At 42.4% G+C, this 22,341-nt stretch overlaps 1 protein-coding gene across 3 annotated transcripts in view; it reads right to left on the bottom strand.

Annotated features, from left to right (window-relative positions):
* Positions 1 to 2,862: 2,862 nt before the first annotated feature.
* The window catches only part of PHLPP2 (PH domain and leucine rich repeat protein phosphatase 2), a 76,957-nt gene continuing 57,478 nt past the window's right edge, over positions 2,863 to 22,341 (bottom strand). For 2 of the 3 annotated variants that reach the window (XM_007993714.3, XM_007993719.3), the window contains 7 exons: positions 21,693 to 21,893; positions 16,778 to 16,940; positions 16,361 to 16,491; positions 15,011 to 15,121; positions 13,315 to 13,509; positions 11,028 to 11,259; positions 2,863 to 7,997 (listed from right to left, as the gene is read on the bottom strand). In XM_007993714.3, the coding sequence (XP_007991905.3) occupies positions 6,843 to 7,997; positions 11,028 to 11,259; positions 13,315 to 13,509; positions 15,011 to 15,121; positions 16,361 to 16,491; positions 16,778 to 16,940; positions 21,693 to 21,893 (2,188 nt within the window). In that variant the 3' untranslated portion in view covers positions 2,863 to 6,842. The remainder of the gene's footprint in view (positions 7,998 to 11,027; positions 11,260 to 13,314; positions 13,510 to 15,010; positions 15,122 to 16,360; positions 16,492 to 16,777; positions 16,941 to 21,692; positions 21,894 to 22,341) is intronic. The other variant, XM_007993717.3, reaches the window with a different exon arrangement.

Here is a 22,341-nt window from a genome sequence, read left to right as displayed (position 1 = left end):
AGTTCAAATCACAGGCAACTAGAAATATACATTCTCGTTATGTTCTTTTTTCTAATTGTCCTCTTGCTCTTTACTAGTGAATTCTTATGGAACCTGTTCAGGACAAAGGATTGAAGCTAAGCCTCCTACCTAAGCGGAAAAGACCTAGATTGTACTTTTATAAAAATAAAGCTTGGAAAATAATCAACTGGATATCTACATTGCTAGGTTAAAAGTTGTGGTGCCTTGGCCAGGCACGGTGGCTCACGCCTGTAATCCCAGCACTTTGGGAGGCCAAGGCAGGTGGATCATGAGGTCAAGAGTTCAAGACCAACCTGGCCAAAATGGTGAAACCCTCTCTCTACAAATAATACAAAAAAATTAGCCAGCCTGGTGGCAGGCACCTGTAATCCCAGCTACTCGGGAGGCTCAGGCAGAGAATTGCTTGAACCTGGGAGGCAGAGGTTGCAGTGGGCCGAGATCGCGCCACTGCACTCCAGCCTGGGTGACAGAGTGAGACTCTGTCTCAAAAAAAAATAAAAACACAGAAAAGTGTCTCCACTCCATCACCCTTAGCCCAAGACAGTGGCTAAGTCCCACACAATTTTCACTGAGTGGTAGAGGAGAAGTCTAACTGCAGCCAGAATCAAGCGACCCACTCTCCACCTACCCTCCAGAGAAATACCACCAAGCCCAGCCGCTAGTCTCACCTAGCACGTATTCCCTGAAATAGGTCCTTGTTAGATCCTTGCCCACGTCTGGGTCCTGTGCTTGATAAAATGGAGACTTTGGCCTATTTGACCCCAACCTTGTGCCCAGGTCCAACTCCAGTACTGCTCCAGATGGCAGCTCCTCTCAAGGGAATGGAACCATCACTGTAACAACACCACTCCCACTTCTTACGGCTTTATAACGTTCACCATGCTTTAGCAAACCTCTTACTACCGCTTGTCAGTCAGGCCAAGGTGTACTGTTCACACTTTACAGATGAGGAGACAAGGTTCAAGGTTAGGTGGTATGTACAGTATCATGATAAACAAGTCCTTTGATAAAAGATATTAACATTTAATGAGAAAAACAGCCTTAGAGAGGTTAAGTAACTGCCTGAAGTCACAAAACTTTTAAGTAGCAGAGGCAAAACTCAGGCCCACCGAATCACACGCTGGAAGGTGTTCTGAGTGACTGACATACTCTTGTGGCCTTTGGTGTATGAGGGAATTTATATCGCATGACACTGATTCATTTCTGCCATGCTGGCTGAGGGAGGTGTGTGTCTGGTGGAACTGAGGTATAAAAGCATGTTGAAGGTGCTCAATAAATAGTTGTTGAACCAAGTGTTTAAAATGTTCCTTCTGGCCAGGTGTGGTGGCTCACGCCTGTAATCCCAGCACTTTGGGAGGCCGAGGCGGGTGGATCACCTGAGGTCAGAGACCAGTCTGGCCAACATGGTGAAACCCCGTCTCTACTAAAAATACAAAAATTAGCCAGGTGTGGTGGCGCATGCCTGTAATCCCACCTACTTGGGAGACTGAGGCAGGAGAATCGCTTGAACCTGGGAGGCAGAGGTTGCAGTGAGCTGGAATCACGCCATTGCACTCCAGCCTGGACGACAGAGCGAGATTCCGACTCAAAAAAAATAAACGGTCGGGCGCGGTAGCTCATGCCTGTAATCTCAGCACTTTGGGAGGCCGAGGAGGGCAGATTGCCTGAGCTCAGGAGTTCGAGACCCACCTGGGTAACAGTGAAACCCTGTCTCTACTAAAACTACAAAAAATTAGCCAGGCATGGCAGTGCTAGTCCCAGCTACTTGGGAGGCTGAGGCAGAATAGCTTGAACTCGGGAGGCAGAGGTTGCACTGAGCCAAGATCACGCCCCTGCACTTCCAGCCTGGGTGACAGAGCAAGATTCTGTCTCAAAAAATAAATAAAGTTCCTTCTGGTAGATGAAGAGGAAACCTATAAATGACTTTATCTTGACCTTTATTTAAAATGAGAGGTAGCAGGCAGTGTGCAGTGGCTCATGCCTGTAATCCCAGCACCTTGGGAAGCCAAGGCAGGCAGATCTCTTGAGCCCAGAGGTTCGAGACCAGCCTGGGCAACATGGCAAAACCATGTCTCTACAAAAATTACAAATGAGCTGTGTGTGATGGTGCTTGCCTATGGCCCTGCCTACTCACGAGGCTAAGGTGGGAGGATCGCATTAGCATGGGAGGTAGAGGTTGCAACGAGCCAAGATCACACCACTGCACTCCAGCCCGGGCAACAGAGCAAGACCCTGACCCAACCTCTCAATCAATCAGTTGAGAGGTAGCTACTCTTGCTTCAAAGTCCAGAGATTATGGGAGACACCCACGGGAGTGGAGGTAGGCGAGCAACAATTTAGAGGCTTAACTAGATTCTAAGTAGCTCATGAGCCAAGACTCTGAAGTTCCTTCTTACACCAAAGCTGTCATGAAAAACATAATGACCGGCTTTTCCACGATGTCATCAGCTGTCATTTAGATGGAGCTGTGGATTGTTTACAATTGAGTTTCTGGTAGTCAGCTAATAACCTGCATGTCAATAAGGACAGTGTTTCCTGATTTTTTTCCTTTTTCCTGGCTCTGTGATTTCTGTAAGCACATAAACCAAGGCAAAACATAGTGTTTCATGAAGTAAAAATCTGTATTGCCATTTCAGCTTAAAAGCTGATCAAAAATATTTATTCTTACCTTAACTCATAGCTTTGCAGTGTCATGGAATGTGGTTTAATGTGCTTGTTCTCACTTATCTTCCCCAGGAAAATCCTGCAGGTGCTTTTGGTTAAGAACCCAATTCTACAAACAAGTTAGGAGAGAAAATTATAGCTTCATGCTAAAATACTTACGAAATAACAAGCACTCCATTTTAAAACAAAGCCATGAAAAAGAGATTCCACTTTATTTTATTTATTATTGTTATTGTTATTTTTACAAACAATAGATTTGCTGCAACATGCTCTGGCTCATATTATTGAATTAAAAAATTTAACACATTTCAAAAATATCAAAAATACACTATAATGAGTCTTAGGACTACAATACAACAGTGATTGCACAAAACCATAAGATATGAGCCCACTGTCTGGATGACATCCATTGGCAACAGTGAGAGAAAACCCTATAGCATCTGGGAGAAGTGCATGAAATTTAGAATACAAGGAGCTTATGTGTGACTGACTGATCACCAAATGAGGGAAACAGAGCAGGATTGACTGTAGCTGCTTTTTCTCAATCTAGGAAGTGCTTACCCAACTATGGGGCAAAAGTCACTAACTGGAGAGAAAGATTAACTTGCCTTCATGATTGGGAGTCTGAAAGCCTCCACCCAGAAGGAAGTAAAAAGTGACACAAGACAGTTCTATAGTGATGCTGAAGACATCACTGAATGGCTTGGAGACTAATTATTTAATAATTGGTACATTTATCGATAACAGCCAGCTGCTCCCTTATGGAGGTCTCTTCATTAATAATTATTGGATAGACAGAGAAGGTGAGCCTGTGGTTTCCAAGTACCAGCTTTCGCTAAAGGTCTAAATGGGAAGAAGAGCATCATTTGATATTCAGTAGATCTGCCACACCCAACTGGCTCCATCTCCTGGAAAGAAGCACTCACTACAAGCACCTGTAATAGCACCCAGCAATGACCACACTGCTCCTGCTAGCTCTTCCGTACACCAGTAAATGAACTCACCAATGTATTGCACACATACACTTCACAGTAGTACAATAAAGCCCTGTATCAGGAGTGGTAATTCAATGACTTGACTTCATAGTGCACTGCAGCTTTACATCATACCCACATTCAAATTTTCAAATATCCTTCCAATCCATTTGAAATATACGGTAGCTGCCAAGACACATGTATTTTTCTTTTTTCCATGGACTCCCAAACTGCTCCCATAATCAGCAGTGTTCTTCTCTCAGAAATTATCTTAAGCTTCTCTATTCAATGGGAGGTACACACAGAGACCTGAGAATATGCAGAGGCCAGAATCTCTATGCTAGAGATCAACTGTACTCTGCCCACCCAGGGAACACATCCTCTGGGTAAAGTACTCGGAAGTGGATTACATTCACCTGGAAGCAGATACTGGCTTTCACCGACAGCCTGTTTAGAAAACACAATGTCTGTAAATTACCTCATAGGTCAAAGAGTTTTGTATCATATTTTTCATAATGGGCTATGGCCTTTTTACCCTCTGTTTTAATACAGGGCAACTACAAAAGGACATGAATTAAAGGAGACTGCAAAAAATAATAATCAGTTTTGGTACTGACTATAATAAAGATTTTCAATACAACCTAATGGTTCCTGAAAATAATTCTAGCACACAGACGAACATTTGGAATTACAGAGTTCTGCTGACTAAAAAGTAAATACATTTACTTTTGGTAAGGTGATTTCAGAACTGGGATTTGAGGGAGTTCCAGTAAGTAGGGTGGGAAACGAATAGCAGACAAGAAAGGGGTTCACGATAAATAATAATTTTTATGAGACTATACTATTAAAGTGGTATATTCCCAAAATAACTTTAATTTTTGGACATCACTATTCTATAGCCTGAAGGTTCTGCCGTCTGAGTAAGATATTTTACATCATTCATCACTATCATCCTGGGTTATTTCATTTTCATTTTTTCTTCATTTAAAAAAAAAATTCCCATATAAAAATAAGGTGGCAAAACACTCTTGTTCCCATCTTTCTAACAGCACCTAAACTCTGCGTGAGCCACTATGTTCCCTACTTCAAATCGAAGACCTGAGTTCTAAAATTTTTCAATAGCTGACCAGTAGTTTGACAATTTGGGGAATCAAGTTCAGATTCTCGAGGGGTTGAACATTAGACATCCGTTAGAGTGTACCAAATCCCCCAAGAGTGTACCTCAATGACACGTGCATATGGGCACGGGGCCTCTGAGAAGATGAAGACACACAATTATTATGGACAGGTCATCTGGTTTTTGACTACTGCTTTGAACAAAAACTTCCCAAAAATACACACGAAAATATATTTATATTTAACCCTCTCTTTAATGTATTGTTTCTGATGAAACAAATAAAAAATGGCTCTACTCTATTTTTAATTGTAGAAGTGTTCCAAAAATTCAAAGCACACTCCCCATTGGGTAAAATCAAGCAATGCCAACATTTTGTGGGAATAGGAATTTTCCTAAGCAAATCTTCAAGTGGAAAAAGTGACAGAAATATGAAGAAACTGCATTTTGCTAGGGTTATGTGGAATGTGCAAAAAATACAGGTTTTCTGTAAGCTTAAGAATTTCTCAATGAAGTGTCTTTCTTATGTTAGTATTGAGCCCAGTATTCTAAAACCACACAGAGTATGCAGTTTTCAGAAGAGTACACTGTTCAACATTCAAGAGGCAAGCCTTCAACTCATTTCCAATATTCTAGAGAACCATCCCTCTCCTCCAGCACAGGAGAAGGAACAAGTCTAACCTGAGCGCTCCATTCATCTGTTCTCATTGGCCTCAGTCCATTTCAGAGTCATCTGCCATAACTTAAGGTCATATGGATGCAAGCAGTGTCAGCCTTGGCCCTCCCCCTTAGGAAGCTGCCTGCCAATTCCTCCACGTGCTAAGGAAAGAGGCCAATCTCTCAGTTTCCTTGGGAAATACCTAGCAGGTATCATACGTGTCAAGGGGTAATTCTCTTTTTCTGATCTAGGGAGAAGTAGTCTTGGTCCTCACTCCTTCCCCATTTTCACCCCCAAAAGAAGATCCTATTACCCCAAGTTTCTCAGGAGCTTTCACAGTCTGACATCCAACAGTTAAATCAACTTCACAGGGTCCTTTTCCTATACCCTCCCATAAGGCTCCAACACCCAATTCTCTCTCTGCCTATGGATGAAGGTGCCGGGCTGCCTCTAAGAAGATTGGCTCGAGTGCAGATTCAAAAATAAAAAGTTCACAGTCAATGAAAAGTGCTCTTATTACATTACATACATAAATTATGTTTGATTGGTTCTACATTTCCAACAGACATCATTTTGATAGGCTGTATTCTCGTAGAGAAGAATGAAAAGCCATGTGACTAGTCACATCACACCCCATTAGTCTGAGATAAGGTGATTTCTCTGTCACAGAGATCCATCAGCAGCAATTAGTAAAGAGAATCGATCTTCACTTTTTTCCTCCACAGAAATAGTCCCTTTCCTGCCCAGGCAGGCAAATTCTCAAAATGATCCTAGGAGAGAAAGGGTTAATGGCAGGTGGTAGGACTGACACAGAACAGCTGCTTTCTTCCCAGTACCCCTGGGAATTCCAATGCAGGTTAAATATCAAACTTAACACTGATGGTGGCTACTAGTTTATCCAGAGCCAGCCACTGATGGCTCTCACTCTTTTTGGCTCCGAGTTCAACCCCACACAGCTATGGTTTAGAAATGCAGAGGCAGGGCTGGGCGTGGTGGCTCGCGCCTGTAATCCCAGCACTTTGGGAGGCCAAGGAGGGTGGATCACCTGAGGTCAGGAGTTCAACACCAGCCTGGCCAACATGGTGAAACCCCATCTCTAAAAAAATACAAAAAAAAAAAAAAAAATTAGCTGGGCATGATGGCAGGTGCCTGTAATCCCAGCTACTCAGGAGGTTGAGACAGGAGAATGGCTTGAACCCAGGGGCGGAGGTCACAGTGACCCGAGATTGCACTATTGCACTCCAGCCTGAGCAACCGAGCGAGACTCCATCTCAAAAACAAAACAAAACAAAACAAAACAAAACAAAACAAAACCCAAACCAACAAAAAGAAATGTAGAGGCAGAATGCCTCTGGCAGGTTCCTACCCCAACCCTGCATAGCCTCCTCCCACACTGTGCCCAGTGGGGTGGTCACAGTGCTGTGTCAAACTCCTCCGGAGGCTCGGTCCGATCCTCTTCGTGGGGCTCAGGCTCGAGCTGGCTGTCCTGGTGCTGCTTCATTTGTTCCTTCACTTCTTCTTCCAGGTCACGAGGTACAACAAACTGATCCTCTGGTTCCATCTGAGTGGGGGCAGCAAAATAGCCAGTTTTCCTCTTGGGCACTTCTGTGGCCACTTCAATGAGGTTGAGGCTGTCCTCTAGGGGCACAATAGAGCCATTGGAGAGTTTCTTCCCATAGAGGCAGGAGGTGGAGGGAGACTTCTGTAACTCCATCCTGTCCTTGCTCATTGGCAGGACTATGCCACTATTCACACTGTTCTGTCTTCGGATCCCAAAACACGACCCTCTAGCATGTTCCTCAGAACACGGGGTAGGAGAACTCTCTATGAGAGGGGGTGAGTTCTCCAGATCCCTCCCCCTGCAGCAGTGGATGTCTACTTCTACCTCTACCTTGCTGCCGTTGGTTATGACCCCCTCAACGGGCTGGTCATCATCACTGTCCAGGCCATTATCAGACTGGTTACTGGAGAAGGTAGCACAAGAAGGCTGGCGCTGAAACAGCCCAGAGGTGGGTGTTGGGTGGAGGCTGCAGCGCCGCTCTGGCCTTGGAAGCAAGGCAGCATCCAGGCCCCCAGCATTATGCTCATCAGAAGCAGTGGACCCCACTTCACTGCTCACCTCTGAGGTGGACATCTCACTGCTGAATTCAGAGGCAATCCCACTGCTAGAGGATGGAGTGGCTGGCTTAGGGGCATCCTTTATAGTGGTGGTTGAAGCAAATCCCACAGGACCTGGGAGGGTGAGCCCATTCATTTCACAAGTGCAGCCTTCCTCACCAATATTCAAATAAACCACCATCGCCCCTACGTTGTCCTGACAGCCATAGCTCTGTGCTAACGTGCACAGCTTCTTAGCAGCTGCTAATGGGTCTTGTACATGACGTACAGCATTGACAGCTTCTGTGTAGGACAAGTGTTCCCACAATGCTTTGTTTCCCAGAATCAGCAACTCATCTTGAATGGTCAGTGGAGTGGAAGATATGTGGGGCTTGGGGAGGATCCAAGGGTAGAGGTATGTACAGCCCAGCATCCGGGTACAGCAGGTTACCCCGTTCACTTTGTTGTCCTAGAGAAGAGCAGGACACAAATTCTGAGAAACAAGCAACAATGATAGGCAACTTGATATCTTTCTAGATCACAGTGCTTAGGGATCTACAATAAAACTATATGATTTTTCCTATGGATTAGTGTAATTTTAAGTGGATGCACAGAAATAAATGTAAAGAAGTCTTAAAAGACAAAATGCTATATGGTTATTATAGAGTCAAGTAAAAATAGGTGACTAAAAGGCACCACCATCCCAAAAGACGTTTGCTTTAACATGAAAAACAGGCCTCAGTATGTCTATAAATAGAGAAACATGATAGAAAAACAACAAGCAGAACTATCATTAATTCTCTATCACTAGTACTCTCAGAGAGGATGAAACAGAAAGGTCACTAAAAGTGATTTTTCACTTAAAGGGATATTAGCTGGGACTGAAAAGATACCAATGGTAAAGACAATCTTGGTAGTTAAGGCATCGAATAATCTCTAAGGTTATTCAGCCTAAAAAGGGAAAGTCTGAGATGTGCAGCATCATTGACCTACGCTCTGGGGACTGCACCAAGAATAAACAGCTGATCAAATCAAAACCTCTGTAATTCCAAACTTAGAGGAAACAGAGCAACCCTGCTTGCAGGCTGGGAATGCTCACAAGTCACACACTTTGTAGTACTGATTTCAAGAAAAGAAAAAAATACAAAACAAAACTCTAAAGTCATCAATAAATTAATTTCATAGTTGCAGTTACCCTCTGGGAGAAGACCTGACCTTATCTGCCAGAATTTGTCATAAACTCTAAACTGTACTTTCTTCATCTGAAAAATGAAAATGAGAGTTTAACAACTACCCACTGAATCAGAAACTCTGGGGCTAGGGCCCACCAATTCATGCGAGTTATTGTTAAGATTAAGTAAAATAATAAAGGTATGGTGCTTGGCAAATAATGGACAAACAATAAATGTTTGTGGTTAAAATAACATTTATAAAAATACTTCCTACTTGTCTAAAATCCCCTAAGAGAAATCTAAACACTGGCCAGGTGCGGTGGCTCATGCTTGTAATCCCAGCACTTTGGGAGGCCGAGGTGGGCAGATCATCTGAGATGGGAGTTCAAGACCAGACTGACCAACATGGAGAAACCCTGTCTCTACTAAAAACACAAAATTAGCCAGGCATAGTGGCGCATAGGCGCCTACAGTCCCAGCTACTCGGGAGGCCGAGGCAGGAGACTCACTTGAACCCGGGAGGCAGAGATTGCGGTGAGCCAAGATAACGCCATTGCACTCCAGCCTAAGCAACAAGAATGAAACTCTGCCTCAAAAAAAAAAAAAAAAGAATAAACATTATCCAAATTCTATAAAAAGACAAGTCAAACAAAAAGTTATCTGAAGCCAGGCGCAGTGGCATGTGCCTATAGTCCCAGCTACTCAGGAAGCTAAAGCAGAAAGATCACTTAATCCAGGAGTTCAAGTACAAACTGGGTAACACAGCAAGACCTTGTCTCTAAAAATAATGAAAAATTTAAAATACTATCTTTTATCTTTCATTTGTTTTGACTGAGCCTCCCAAAACTAATGTCTCAGATTTCCAGAATCCTAATAGTATCAATCACTTAATAATGATGGTTTTTGATTTTTGTTTCCTTAGATGAACTTTAATACAGAATTCTGACAGAATAGTCTAGAAACGGACCCACACAAATACAGTCAACTGATCTCTGAAAAAAGAGCAAAGGTCATACAAAGGATAGTCTTTTCAATAAATGGTGCTGGAACAAGTGGACACCTCCATGCAAAACACCAATATAGACAGGGAGCTTACACTTTTCACAAAAATTAACTCAAAACAGACCGTGGACCAAAATGTAAAACACAAAACTAAACTTCTAGAAGATAACATAGAAGAAAATCTAGGTGACCTTGGGTTTGGCCATGAGTTTTAGATACAACACCACAAGCACAATCCATGAGACAAAAACTGACAAGTGGGCCTTCATTAAAACTAAAAGCTCTCCAAAAAAACACTGTTAAAAGAATGGAAAGACAAGCCCCAGACTGGGAAAAAATATTTGCAAAACATGTATCTGATAAAGAACTTGTTTCCAAAATATACAAAGATTTTTTTTTCTTTTTTTTTTTTTTTTTTGAGACGGAGTTTTGCTTGTCACCCAGGCTGGAATGCAGTGGCGCAATCTCGGCTCACCGCAACCTCCACCTCCCAGGTTCAAGCAATTCTCCTGCCTCAGCCTCCCAAGTAGCTGGGATTGCAGGCATGCGCCACCATGCCTGGTTTTTTTTTTTTTTTTTTTTGTATTTTTAGTAGCGACAGGGCTTCTCCATGTTGGTCAGGCTGGTCTCAAACTCCTGACCTCAGGTGATCCGCCCACCTTGGACTCCCAAAGTGCTGAGATTACAGGCATGAGCCACCGCGCCGGGCCTACAAAGACTCTTAAAACTCAACAATACAGAAACAAACAATCCAATTTACAGTTCTCAAAAGATCTGAAAGGAATTCCACTTTGTGATAAACAATGTTCACAAGTAATTGCTAAAGTTTCTCTGAGAGCAAAATGTTAATTTCTAAAAAAGGAGAAAAGCTAAAAAACAGTAGAAATACTGATGTTTCATTATCAAAACAGAAAACCAGAGCACTACACCACATAAGAGTATAAACACAGAACATTTTGAAACTTTGCATTTCAGAATGGAGATGTCAAACTAGAGAACTCTTTCTTCTATTTGGAATAACAAACCAGATGAGCTGGAAATTAGCTAAGGGGACATTTAACATCCATTTTACAAGCTAGCTATCAATATACAGGATGACAAATGAGGATTTTGTATTTCTAATTCACTTTGCTTCTTCTCTGTGCTAGTCACTGATCAGATTTTCTTCTAGTACTATAGCTGAAACCATCTGAATTGAACTTTTATCTGGATTGGATACAATTTACAGGGCGTGATAGGAAGAAAATGGGCCTTCATCACCTCTACACAAAGCAGCCTCCACTGGATCTGGGGAGCAGAAGTGACTGGCAGGGAGCGGAACACACCTCTGTGATGATGGCTTTTTGGTCCTTCACCCTTTGCGCCTCCTCTGGGTCCTGCTCCAGGCTGAAGACTTTAGAGAGGGGCACTGGCTTCCCACCTCGGCACAGGACTGCTTGACACGTGCCAACATTGGCTACAGTCAAGCTAAAGCTACTTGCTGGATCGGCAGTGTCAGGGCGAATGTAGCACAGGAGAGCGGAGGAGCCCAACTTCTGGCCAGCCATTCCTAATTTCCTGTTCAGAAAGAAAGAAAAAGAAGACGTGGTGGCTAGTTTTAGAAGAAAGTGGTGGTCCTGCACGTACATCTTTTTTTTTTTTTTTTGCCATGTGATCGTGAACCAGCCTGACCCTATCCACCTAACTGCAGACTTGCTGTGGCTGATGGTGGTGAAGACAGTTCTGCCTCCATTCTCAGCTGAGGAAAAGGTTTACGAAAGGGAGAGAATCTCCCTTTTGCATCTTTCTCCACAGCTTTTTTGTCTGATCAAAGACTTCCCTCATTCAGGGGCTCTCAAACTTGAGCATATCAGAATCCCCTGAGGGCTTGTCAGAACAGGGACTGCTGGGCCCTAGCCTCAGAGTTTCTGAATCAGTGGGTAAGAGGCTGGCCCAGTAAACTGCATTCCAAGAAATTTCTGGTGATTCTGAGGCTGCTGGTCCTAGAACAACACTTTGAGAACCACTCACTTAGGTTCTAAGTTTCTCGAGGGAAGGACCATGATTCTTGCATTTCCCCCATATGCAGGGCATCCACGCATCTGTACTTGGAAACAATGTTAATGAGGAACAGACATTAGCAAAAGACCTAGTTTCAAATCCCAGCTCTGCCATTTTCTGGCTACAGACCCTCAGCAAGCGATTCCTCCAAGAAATTTCTCTGATAAAATATATAGCATGAAAAATACTTACTACAGTTCCTGGCTCAAGAGTTGCTTCATAAATTGAGTTCCCTTTCCTAAACCCTTTATTTTGCAAAGTTTCTAGTTCAATTATACTACTGAAAAACAGACTCCTTCCTAACACTTCGCTTTTGTTATGACAGATAAAACTAGTTAAAGCCCATCCTGGCTAACATGGTGAAACCCCGTATCTACTAAAAATACAAAAAAATTAGCTGGGCGTGGTGGCGGGTGCCTGTAGTCCCAGCTACTCGGGAGGCTGAGGCAGGATAATGGCGTAAACCCGGAAGGCGGAGCTTGCAGTGAGCCGAGGTTGCGCCACTGCACTCCAGCCTGGGAGACAGAGCAAGATTCCGTCTCAAAAAAGAAAAAAAAAAAAAAACTAGTTCAAGCTCCAAGCTGTTCCATTTCAACCTGGATTATACAAGTTTACAAACAACCTCTCAGTTGTTCATATCCTTTATCAGTCCACCTGATATGCAAATACTCCATTACAGTTAGGTTATACAGATATCCTCGACTTAACGATGGTTCAACTTAAGACTTTTTGACTTCACGATGGTGCAAAAGCAATACTGCATGCATTTAGTAGAAACTGTAATTTGTATTTTGATCTTTTCCTGGGCTAGTGACACGATGTTCTCTCATGATGCTGGGCAGAGGTAGCGAGCCATAGCTCCCAGTCAGCCACTTGATCACAAGGGTAAACAACCAATACAGTGCCCTGTGTCACCACATGATTTTGCCCAACTATAAGCTAATGGGGTAAGCGTTCCAAGCACATTTAACGTAGGCTAAGTGAAGCCATGATGTTTGGTAAGTTAGGTGTATTAAATGTAGCTTCTACTTATCACATTTTCAAATTATGATGGGTTTATCAGGATGTAACCCTATTCGAAGTTGAGGAGCATCTGTATAGGGTTTTTGCCTTTAAGTGGCTTAGACTTTACTTAGAAGATGAGTTCGGTAAAACCCCAGAAAGAGGTATTCTAAACCTATGAATCTCATAAGTATTTGGTTAACTCTTTTGTAGGTCACTGACTCCTTGGACAATCTTATGAAAGCTGACCACCTTCCTCCTCAAAATGTACAACCACATATATATATATACACACACAACCTTTTGCACATAAATTTTGGGCTTCCCAGATCCTCAGCAGCCTTTGGATTCAACAGAGAAAACAGATGACCCCATGGACTTTTGAAAGAGCCAAAGTCCCCACACTCCATGCTCATATAGAGAATGATCATAGAAGACAACAACGTGAGTTCTTTCCTTGATCCTGTATCCATAATTTAGACCCTAATTTAGACCCTGACCTTTTGGTTTAGAAAGACATATTTTCCAAATGTAGAACTGAGTTAGGGATTTTTCAACCCACCTGCTTACCTGTGAGATACCAAGAAGGTGTTAGCCATGAAAACTGTGTCATTAGTCGACTGCTGTACCTCTTCTAAAAGCACATCTGCCATCGTACACTGCAGCAGGCGTGGGAGCTCCTCATTTCGGTCCCCATCAAACATGCCATACACAGCTCCCACTCCCTCTGCAAAGTTATCCATAGCAAGCGCTGAGACACACAGCCTATAACAGAAACATGAGAAACACAATCATCAAAAAAAGTTACTGGTAAAATATTATTCTTCAGGGAGCATTCTTTTTTTATTTTTATTTTTTTTTGAGATTTTTTTTTGAGAGGGAGTCTGGCACTGTCGCCCAGACTGGAGTGCAGTGGCACAATCTCGGCTCACTACAAGCTCCACCTCCCAGGTTCATGCCATTCTCCTGCCTCAGCCTCCCGAGTAGTGCCTCCCGAGTAGTTGGGACTACAGGCACCACCCACCACGCCCACCTAATTTTTTTGTATTTTTAGTAGAAATGGGGTTTCACTGTGTTACCCAGGATGGTCTCGATCTCCTGACGTTGTGATCTGCCCGCCTCGGCCTCCCAAAGTGCTGGGATAATAGGCGTGAGCCACTGTGCCTGGCCGGGAGCATTCTTTTAAAACATAAGTATTGGCTGGGCGCGGTGGCTCACGCCTGTAATCCCAGCACTTTGGGAGGCCGAGGCGGGTGGATCACGAGGTCAGGAGATCGAGACCATCCCAGCTAACACGGTGAAACTCCGTCTCTACTAAAAATAGAAAAAATTAGCCGGGCGTGGTGGTGGGCGCCGGTAGTCCCAGCTACTCGGGAGGCTGAGGCAGGAGAATGGCGTGAACCTGGGAGGTGGAGCTTGCAGTGAGCCGAGATTGTGCCACTGCACTCCAGTCTGGGAGACACAGCGAGACTCCGTCTCAAAAAAAAAAAAACAAAAAAAAAACGTAAGTATTAACTAAAGGTGGTGAAGACTAGAAGCAAATCGTAATCTACACATAAGAAAAGTCCCTAGACATGATAATTAAGCTACATCTTAAAGAGCTAATGCCCTAAGGAAAGGGAAAACAGCCGCATTCATGGGCAGTACATATTAGCTTTGCAATGCTGCCAAAGGCTGGTAAGATAAAACACTTGCTCTTAGTAGTGACTAAGGATTACTTTTGTCACGGCCCATCAGCCAAAGACCACCAGAGCACACCTAGGGGTGAAAAAGTTGAGTTTATTACTCCTTATAGCAAATGAGAGTGCACCCCATGGAACCTTGGGGTATACAGGTAAGGGGTGCTAAAAAGAACCCACTACAGGGTTTGGACTTTGGTTCGGTCACTTTGGGGAAGGTCTAAGGAAGAGGATCATACTAGACTGGGTGTCATCAGAAAGTGGGGCCATTCTATGGCTGGGTATAAATCTTATCTATAGGGAAGGAAAATTAGCAGGAGGATAAAGCTGTAACTGGTAAAGAAAGTAGCATCTACCCATCTTAGCCATGAAAGAGGGTGTTTCGTATTCTGTTGACTGCACATTTGTGTTGTTTTTGTCTTAAAACTTTATCATGATCTCAAAGGGATCTTATCCGACACTGATGTTCTATGATTTGTTTATGTACAACAGTACAACATGGCCTAGCTATTATGAGCATCAGGCCAGTTCTCAGATGCCAGGGGCTGCCTTTTTTCTTTCTCAGTCTCCACGGCCAATATACTCACTTATTTCTCTGCCCTGCCATCTCAGCCAGTCCATGGCTCCAGAAAGTTGATGTAACTGTAGAATCTGTGGTTGGCAAAGGTTTCTGATCAATTTTCAGGGTTGTAATATGGCTGTGGGAGGTGAAGGAAGATTAAACCATATATTCTTCTGTATTTTACAAAAAACTATCCCAACAATAGTATTCTTTTATTTTATTTTATTTTATTTTTGGAGACGGAGTCTCCCTCTTGTCACAGAGGCTGGAGTGCAGTGGTATGACCTCGTCTCACTGCAACTTCTGCTTCCCGGGTTCAAGCAATTTTCCTGCTTCAGCCTCCTGAGCAGCTGAGATTACAGGTGCATGCCACCGTGCCCGGCTAACTTTTGTATTTCTTTATTCTTTTGTTTTTTTGAGACAGAGTCTCCCTCTGTTGCCCAGGCTGGAGTGCAGTGGCGCATTATCGGCTCACTGCAACCTTTGTTTCCTGGGTTCAAACGATTCTCCTGCCTCAGTCTCCCGAGTAGCTGGGATTACAGGTGCCTGCCACAACCACCAGCTAATTTCTGTATTTTTAGTAGAGATTGGGTTTCAACATATCGGGCAGGCTGGTCTCGAACTTCTGACCTCAAGTGATCTGCCCACCTCGGCCTCCCAAAGTGCAGCATTACGGGTGTGAGCCACCGCACCTGGCTAATTTTTGTATTTTTAATAGGGATGGAGTTTTGTCATGTTGACCAGGCTGGTCTTGAACTCCTGACCTCAGGTGATCCACCCACCTTGGCTCCCCAAAGTGCTGGAATTACAGGCGTGAGCCACTGCACCCGGCCAACAGTAATATATCTTTTAATAAAATAGTCTATGGACAGCCTAAGATTCATTTCCAGAAAGACTGATGAAAATAGTATGCTTAACTACTGGCAAAGGAGGAGGGGAGAGAAAGGAAAGGGGTAGGAGGATCAAAGGGGTAAGAGTTTCAATCAAAAACTAAGCACAACAAAGATTTCCAAGTTTTAGCCAACCATCTATTTATGTTAAGTATTTTGATACAATGAAGTCTTGGTACAATGGATGAACTTGTATTGTCTCTTAGATGTTATATAATCTGTGCCACCTAAAACATCTATGCCTGTTGTGAAAATATTCAGTATGTGGGTGGGTAGTAGCCATGGAGTAGTCCTAATATAAACAGATTGGCTACTGGATACAACATCTATTCATAACTTAATCAAAGAAGAGAACCTAGGGGCTTTATGGCCTAAATTCATTCTGTTCCTTTCATTAATAGAGATCTCCACAGTACTAAGGAAGACTTACACATGGCTGGTGGGCCTAAGAGCACACAGAGATTCCATTTCAAATTTTTTCCTACCTAAATATGTCCAGTGTCTTGTGTTCCAGAACCAGATTTGTATTTCCAGTCAGGTCAAGGTCTTGTAATGTAGCAGGCAAAGCCTCTGGAATCAGGATTTCTGTCAAGTCATTGCAACTTAGGTCTACAAACTAAGAAAAAATAGAGAAATCAAAAGAAAATACATCATAGAGACTTAGTTCTTTACTCCCAAGTGTCCAATCTCTTACTATATCCCCAAAGAGGAACTTAATTTCTTCCCAGGAATTCATTACATACACTCTGGTCCCAAACCAGAATACATGAGAAGACAATAATATTTTTCCTTATGAGAACGATCTCATTCACACTCCTTTCTTCTTTATAAAAGGAGAATAACCTCATTCACTCTCCTGCCGTTTCCCCCAGTAAGGACATCATTCCAGCACACAGAAGTACCTGGATCTGAGGCAACTGCAGTATTTCTGGGAAAATGCTGATGTTGTTGGAGTGTGCAACAAGGGTGTGCAGCCTTTTGCAGTTTGCTATGGTTGTGGGAATGGTTTTAAGCTTGTTGCCACTTAGGTTCAGTTCCTCCAATTGCTCCAATTTATTTAGTTTGCTGAAAAAGAAACACTAGAATACTAGAATGTACCAAGACTGAGCAGCTGCCAAGGAAGTGCTATTCCGAGTATAGAAGGCCGACACGGTCCACTGCCAGATGACTGGTGAGAAATGAAACCGATACCAGGAATACCAGGAAAGGCAACGGCTCAAGAAGATAACTACTCCTGCTGTAACTAAGCCTGATCTCCCTCAGTGTGTTTCAAGGGCTGTTGGATCTTGTGGGCAGGAACATCTTCCTGTTACCTAATGTACAGAAAGTGGCTGGAAAAGGAGTGGCCTCAAACTGGGGGTTAGTTTTGTTGCTTGCTATACCACTTAGTATTTAGCAGCAAAATACTAAGTAAGTCAATGTCAGCAGTCTTCAATACCCTCAGCTGTAAAACATGAGGTTGTACTAAATCATCACTAAGATTCTTTTTTTATTTTTTTGAGACGGAGTTTCACTCTTCTTGCCCAGTTTGGAGTCCAATGGTCTGATTTTGGCTCATCGCAACCTCTGCCTCCCGGATTCAAGCAATTCTCCTGCCTCAGCCTCCCGAATAGCTGGGATTACAGGTATGCGCCACCACGCCTGGCTGATTTTGTATTTTTAGTAGAAACGGGGTTTCTCTATGTTGGCCAGGCTGGTCTCGAACTCCCGACCTCAGGTGATCTGCCCACCTCAGCCTCCCAAAGTGCTGGGATTATAGGTGTGAGCCACCACGCCCAGCCCATCGCTAAGATTCTTTTGAATTTTAAATCTCTACACTTACCCATTCATGACATTAACTCACCTCCACTAAACATTTATCAAGTTCTTATTATATACACAGCACTGTGCTGTGAGGCAAGTGATTCACACTGTTCCATGACTGAGCAAAGCTTTCTACATGGTAAGCAAAACACCTTAAGACTAACACCTTTAGGTTATTACAAATCATTCTAATTTATTTTGATTTATTGGTTTAAAAATTATAAAAATAATCAACTGCTGTTAACCTGGAGAGAACGTCTGCAAAATAAAGAAAAGAAATCGCCAATACCAGCAATCTGAATTACTTTTATCATTTTGCTGAATTTCCTACCAAATTTTTCATATTTGTTTTTACATAAATTTTATATCTTGCCTTTTTCATATATCGTAAATAATTTCTACTCCTAGAAATTTCATAATTTTAAATGACTAAGCTTTGTAAATTGCAATTATTTTTTCTGATAATATATACTCACTGAAAAAAACTGAAAAATAGAGACAAACAGGAAAAAAATCTTTTAATGCTACTGCCAAAGATAATCTCTGATAACATTTTGGTAGATAGTATTCTTGTCTTTCTTAAGGAATGAAACTATACTTTTCAAATTAAAAAATGGTATTATAGGCCAGGTAGGTGTGGTGGCTCACACCTGTAATTCCAGTACTTTCAGAGGCTAAGGCAGGTCAATCGCTTGAGCCCAGGAGTTTAAGGATGCAATGAGTTATTGCTGCACCACTGCACATCAGCCTGAGCGACACAAGACCCTGTCTCAAAAACAAAAACAAAAAAAGGTACTATATTATATACATTGTATTTATGACTTTCTTTTACTTAACAATATATTTTTAAAGTGTTCCCATGTCCAAATCTCACGTTGTTTTCCCTTATCCTGCCTGGATTTTTCTGACTTGTAAATAGAAATGCAGCCTCCTCACTCAGTTTCTTACTCAGTACCCAGAACTGTGCTAGATTCTGAAAATAGTTCAAAGGAAACAAACAAGATTTGTATTGGGCGTATACAATTATAACACTGCTCAGGAAATGAACTGATAGTGGATTTGCTATTTAGTAGAGAACACTCATTTTTAAAAATATGTTGTTCCTAAATTCCACTCAGTTTTATTATATATATTCAGATTACTCTATTTTTTGTGATGTTCATTCTTGTCTTTTTTTTTTTTTTTTTTTTTTTTTTTTGAGATGGAGTCCCGCTTTGTTGCCCAAGCTGGAATACAATGGCACGATCTCACTCACTGCAACCTCCACCTCCCAGGTTCAAGCAATTCTCATGCCTTGGCCTCCTGAGTAGCTGGGATTACAGGCAGACACACGCCACCACACTCGGTTAATTTTTGTATTTTTAGTAGAGATGGGTTTCACCATGTTGCCTAAGCTGGTCTTAAATTCCTGATCTCAAGTGATCCACCCACCTCAGCTTCCCAAAGTGCTGGGATTACAGGCATGAGCCATCGTGCCCGGCCTAATTGTTGTCTTTATTACTAACTTTTTTTCATTTTCTTTAAGTTTTATATCAACCTGCTTTTGACCCCTCCAACAATAAAAGTGTCATCAAATTAGGTGAGATTCATAGTTTTACAGCATTATGCAGCTAATTATGTGTCATCCAACAGCTTCATAAACTAATATAATTTGTCAGTGGTCCATTATTTTCACTTTATATGAACATATTTGAGATCAATTAGGTTAATCTGGTAACATTTCAAGAGATCTACCACACCCTGAAATTAAGATTCTGCATTCATTTTAGAAGTCATTAAAAAAAAATAAAAATAAAAAGTAAAAAGCTCTTATTTGAATTTTTTCAAGGAGGCTGACCAGGCACAGTGGCTCACACCTATAATCCCGGCATTTTGGTAGGCTAAGGTGAGATGATCACTGGAGGCCGGGAGTTCAAGACCAGCCTGGACATAGGGAGACCCCCCCCCCACCTCTACAAGTTTTGTTTTGTTTTGTTTTTTTGAGATGGAGTCTTGCTCCATTGCCAGGCTGGAGTTGCAGTGGTACGATCTCAGCTCACTGCAACCTCCGCCTCCTGGGTTCAAGCGATTCTCCTGCCTCAGCCTTCTGAGTGGCTGGGATTACAGGCATCCACCACAACGCCTGGCTAATTTTCGTATTTTTAGTAGATACAGGGTTTCACCATGTTGGCCAGGCTGGTCTTGATCTTTTGACCTCGTGATCCACCTGCCTCGCCCTGCCAAAGTGCTGGGATTACAGGCGTGATCTGCTACACCCAGCCTCTACAAGTTTTTGTTTAAAAAATTAGTCAGGTATGGGCTGGACGCGGTGGCTCATACCTGTAATCCCAGTACATTGGGAGGACAAGGCAGACAGATCACGAGGCCAAGAGTTTGAGACCAGCCTGGTCAACATGGTGGAACCTTGTCTCTACAAAAATACAAAAAATTAGCTGGGTGTGGTGGCACATGCCTGTAATCCTAGCTACTTAGGAGGCTGAGGCAGGAGAATCACTTGAACCTGGGAGGCAAAGGTTGCAGTGAGCCGAGACCACACCACAGCACTCCAGCTGGCCAACAGAGCAAGACTCCATCTAAAAAAAAAAAAAAAAAAAAATTAGTTGGGTGTGGTGATGCATGCCTGTAGTCCCATCTCCTTGGAAGGTTAAAGCAGGAGAATCACCTGAACTGCAATCAAGTTTCTCCTGTGTATTTTCTTAAGCTCTATCTCACTTTGTAAATGGTAAATGTTCATAAAAATTAAAATTTTATAATTTACATACATATAATTTCATCAAAAATTATTAATATCAAATGTCATTGCCCCAAGTTCTTAGTTTTTGAAAGTATTATTTTTAATGACTACTTTCATGGCATAAATTTTTCTGGTGTTAAATTTTCCAAGTTTTAGCTGGTCATGGTGGCATGCGTCTGCAGTCTCAGGTATTTGAGAGGCAGAGGTAGGAGAATCACTTCAGCCCAGGAGTTCGAGACCAGCTTGGACAACGTAACGAGATCCCATCTCTTTTAAAAAAAAAAAAAAAGTTCTAAAGTTGCTGTTTTAACCAAATGTATTTTGAAAGGTATTTACTTATCCACTGACACTGTCTCAAACTTTGACAGCATTAAACATCTTTCTTACGTGTTCTTATAGGTGTAGCCTGGCTAACTACTATTCATCTCTTCCTTCAGGGAGCCTAACCTCATCCCCAGGCTCTGTGCAACGTGACTGGCAATGTGTACATATCTTCTTCAACGCCCTGCGTTTCTATTTATTTATTTTATTTATTTAGTAATTTTTTGAGACAGAGTCTCACTTTGTCACCCAGGCTGGAGTGCAGTGGCGCCATCTTGGCTCACTGCAACCTCCGCCTCCAGGATTCAAGCAATTCTCCTGCCTCAGCCTCCTGAGTAGCTGTGATTACAGGCATGTGCCACCACATATGGCTAATTTTTTTGTATTTTTAGTAGAGACAGGGTTTCACCATATTGCCCTGGCTGGTCTCAAACTCACGAACCTGTGATCTGCCCGCCTTGGTTTCCCAAAGTGCTGGGATTACAGGCGTGAGCCACCACTCCCAGCCAAACACCCTACCTTTCTTAGACTGCACTGCAACTGCCTATCCACTTATTTCCCCAATTTGACTGTACATGCCTAGAGAGCAGAGACTGTAACTTACACAATACCTGACATACAGTAAGCATTCCATTTTTGTACTATGAATAAATAACAGCATTTTATAAAACAATGCTGACAAGAGAAAAGAAAAAATTGTCTTCACAATTTGTTTCATAAGCCTGTACTTTTCTAGATTATTAGACCATAATTAAGTAGTCACAACTAAAAATAAAACATATTTTAGCAACAGGGTACTAACTATTAAGATGAGATTTTGCCACTCAACTAGTAAAATCATAGCATCTGTAAGTCAGTCAACGTAAACAAAGAGTCATAGTCAGATGGCTACATTTTTTCTGACAAATGTAGAATTAACGTTGTGTATTTGAAATGAACAAAGTCTGCATTCATTTTACCTTGCAGGAAAGGTCTGTAACTGATTGTTTGCAAGGTGCAAGATTCGCAGGTGCGGGTGCCCCACCAGGACAGGTATGCACTGATCCGTCAGGAGATTGTTGGTCAGATAAAGCAGCTGCAACATACTCAAACTCTCCTCGCCAGTGCAGGCGGATGGTAAAGACTCCAGACTATTTGCAGATGCATTCAAGTATCTGAGACTGACAGAACACACACAGATCATCACCTCCTTTATTTGTTGCCTTCCTATATAGAAACCATCATGTCACCTCAGTATGGAATGCTGCCATTCCAAGCTCCCAAATGGAAAACAAAAAAACATTCTCCAAGTAGTTTTTCTCTAATTGATCCTATCCAACCCAAAGTTCCTTTTACTCAAGTCATGCAAACCAAGTAGAGAGAAGAAAGTACAAGTCTGGTTGTTTTCCCAGGCTTCTGGAGTGCCTGATTCTAACCTAACTTCATCTTTTACTGCCAAACTGCCTCCTGAAAGGATGTTGCTGAATATCATGTTCACATATTTCTGAACTACAAATACACCATTTTGAAAAACTTTTGTCTAGGTCGGGCCCGATGGCTCATGCCTATAATCTCAGCACTTTGGGAGGCCAAGGTGGGCGGATCACAAGGTCAAGAGATCAAGACCAT

The sequence above is a fragment of the Chlorocebus sabaeus genome, chromosome 5, assembly GCF_047675955.1.
Source record: "Chlorocebus sabaeus isolate Y175 chromosome 5, mChlSab1.0.hap1, whole genome shotgun sequence".
NCBI classification, from domain to species: domain Eukaryota; kingdom Metazoa; phylum Chordata; class Mammalia; order Primates; family Cercopithecidae; genus Chlorocebus; species Chlorocebus sabaeus.
The sequence above is the reverse complement of the archived record's forward strand: the minus strand, read 5'-3'. Positions and strand labels throughout refer to the sequence as shown.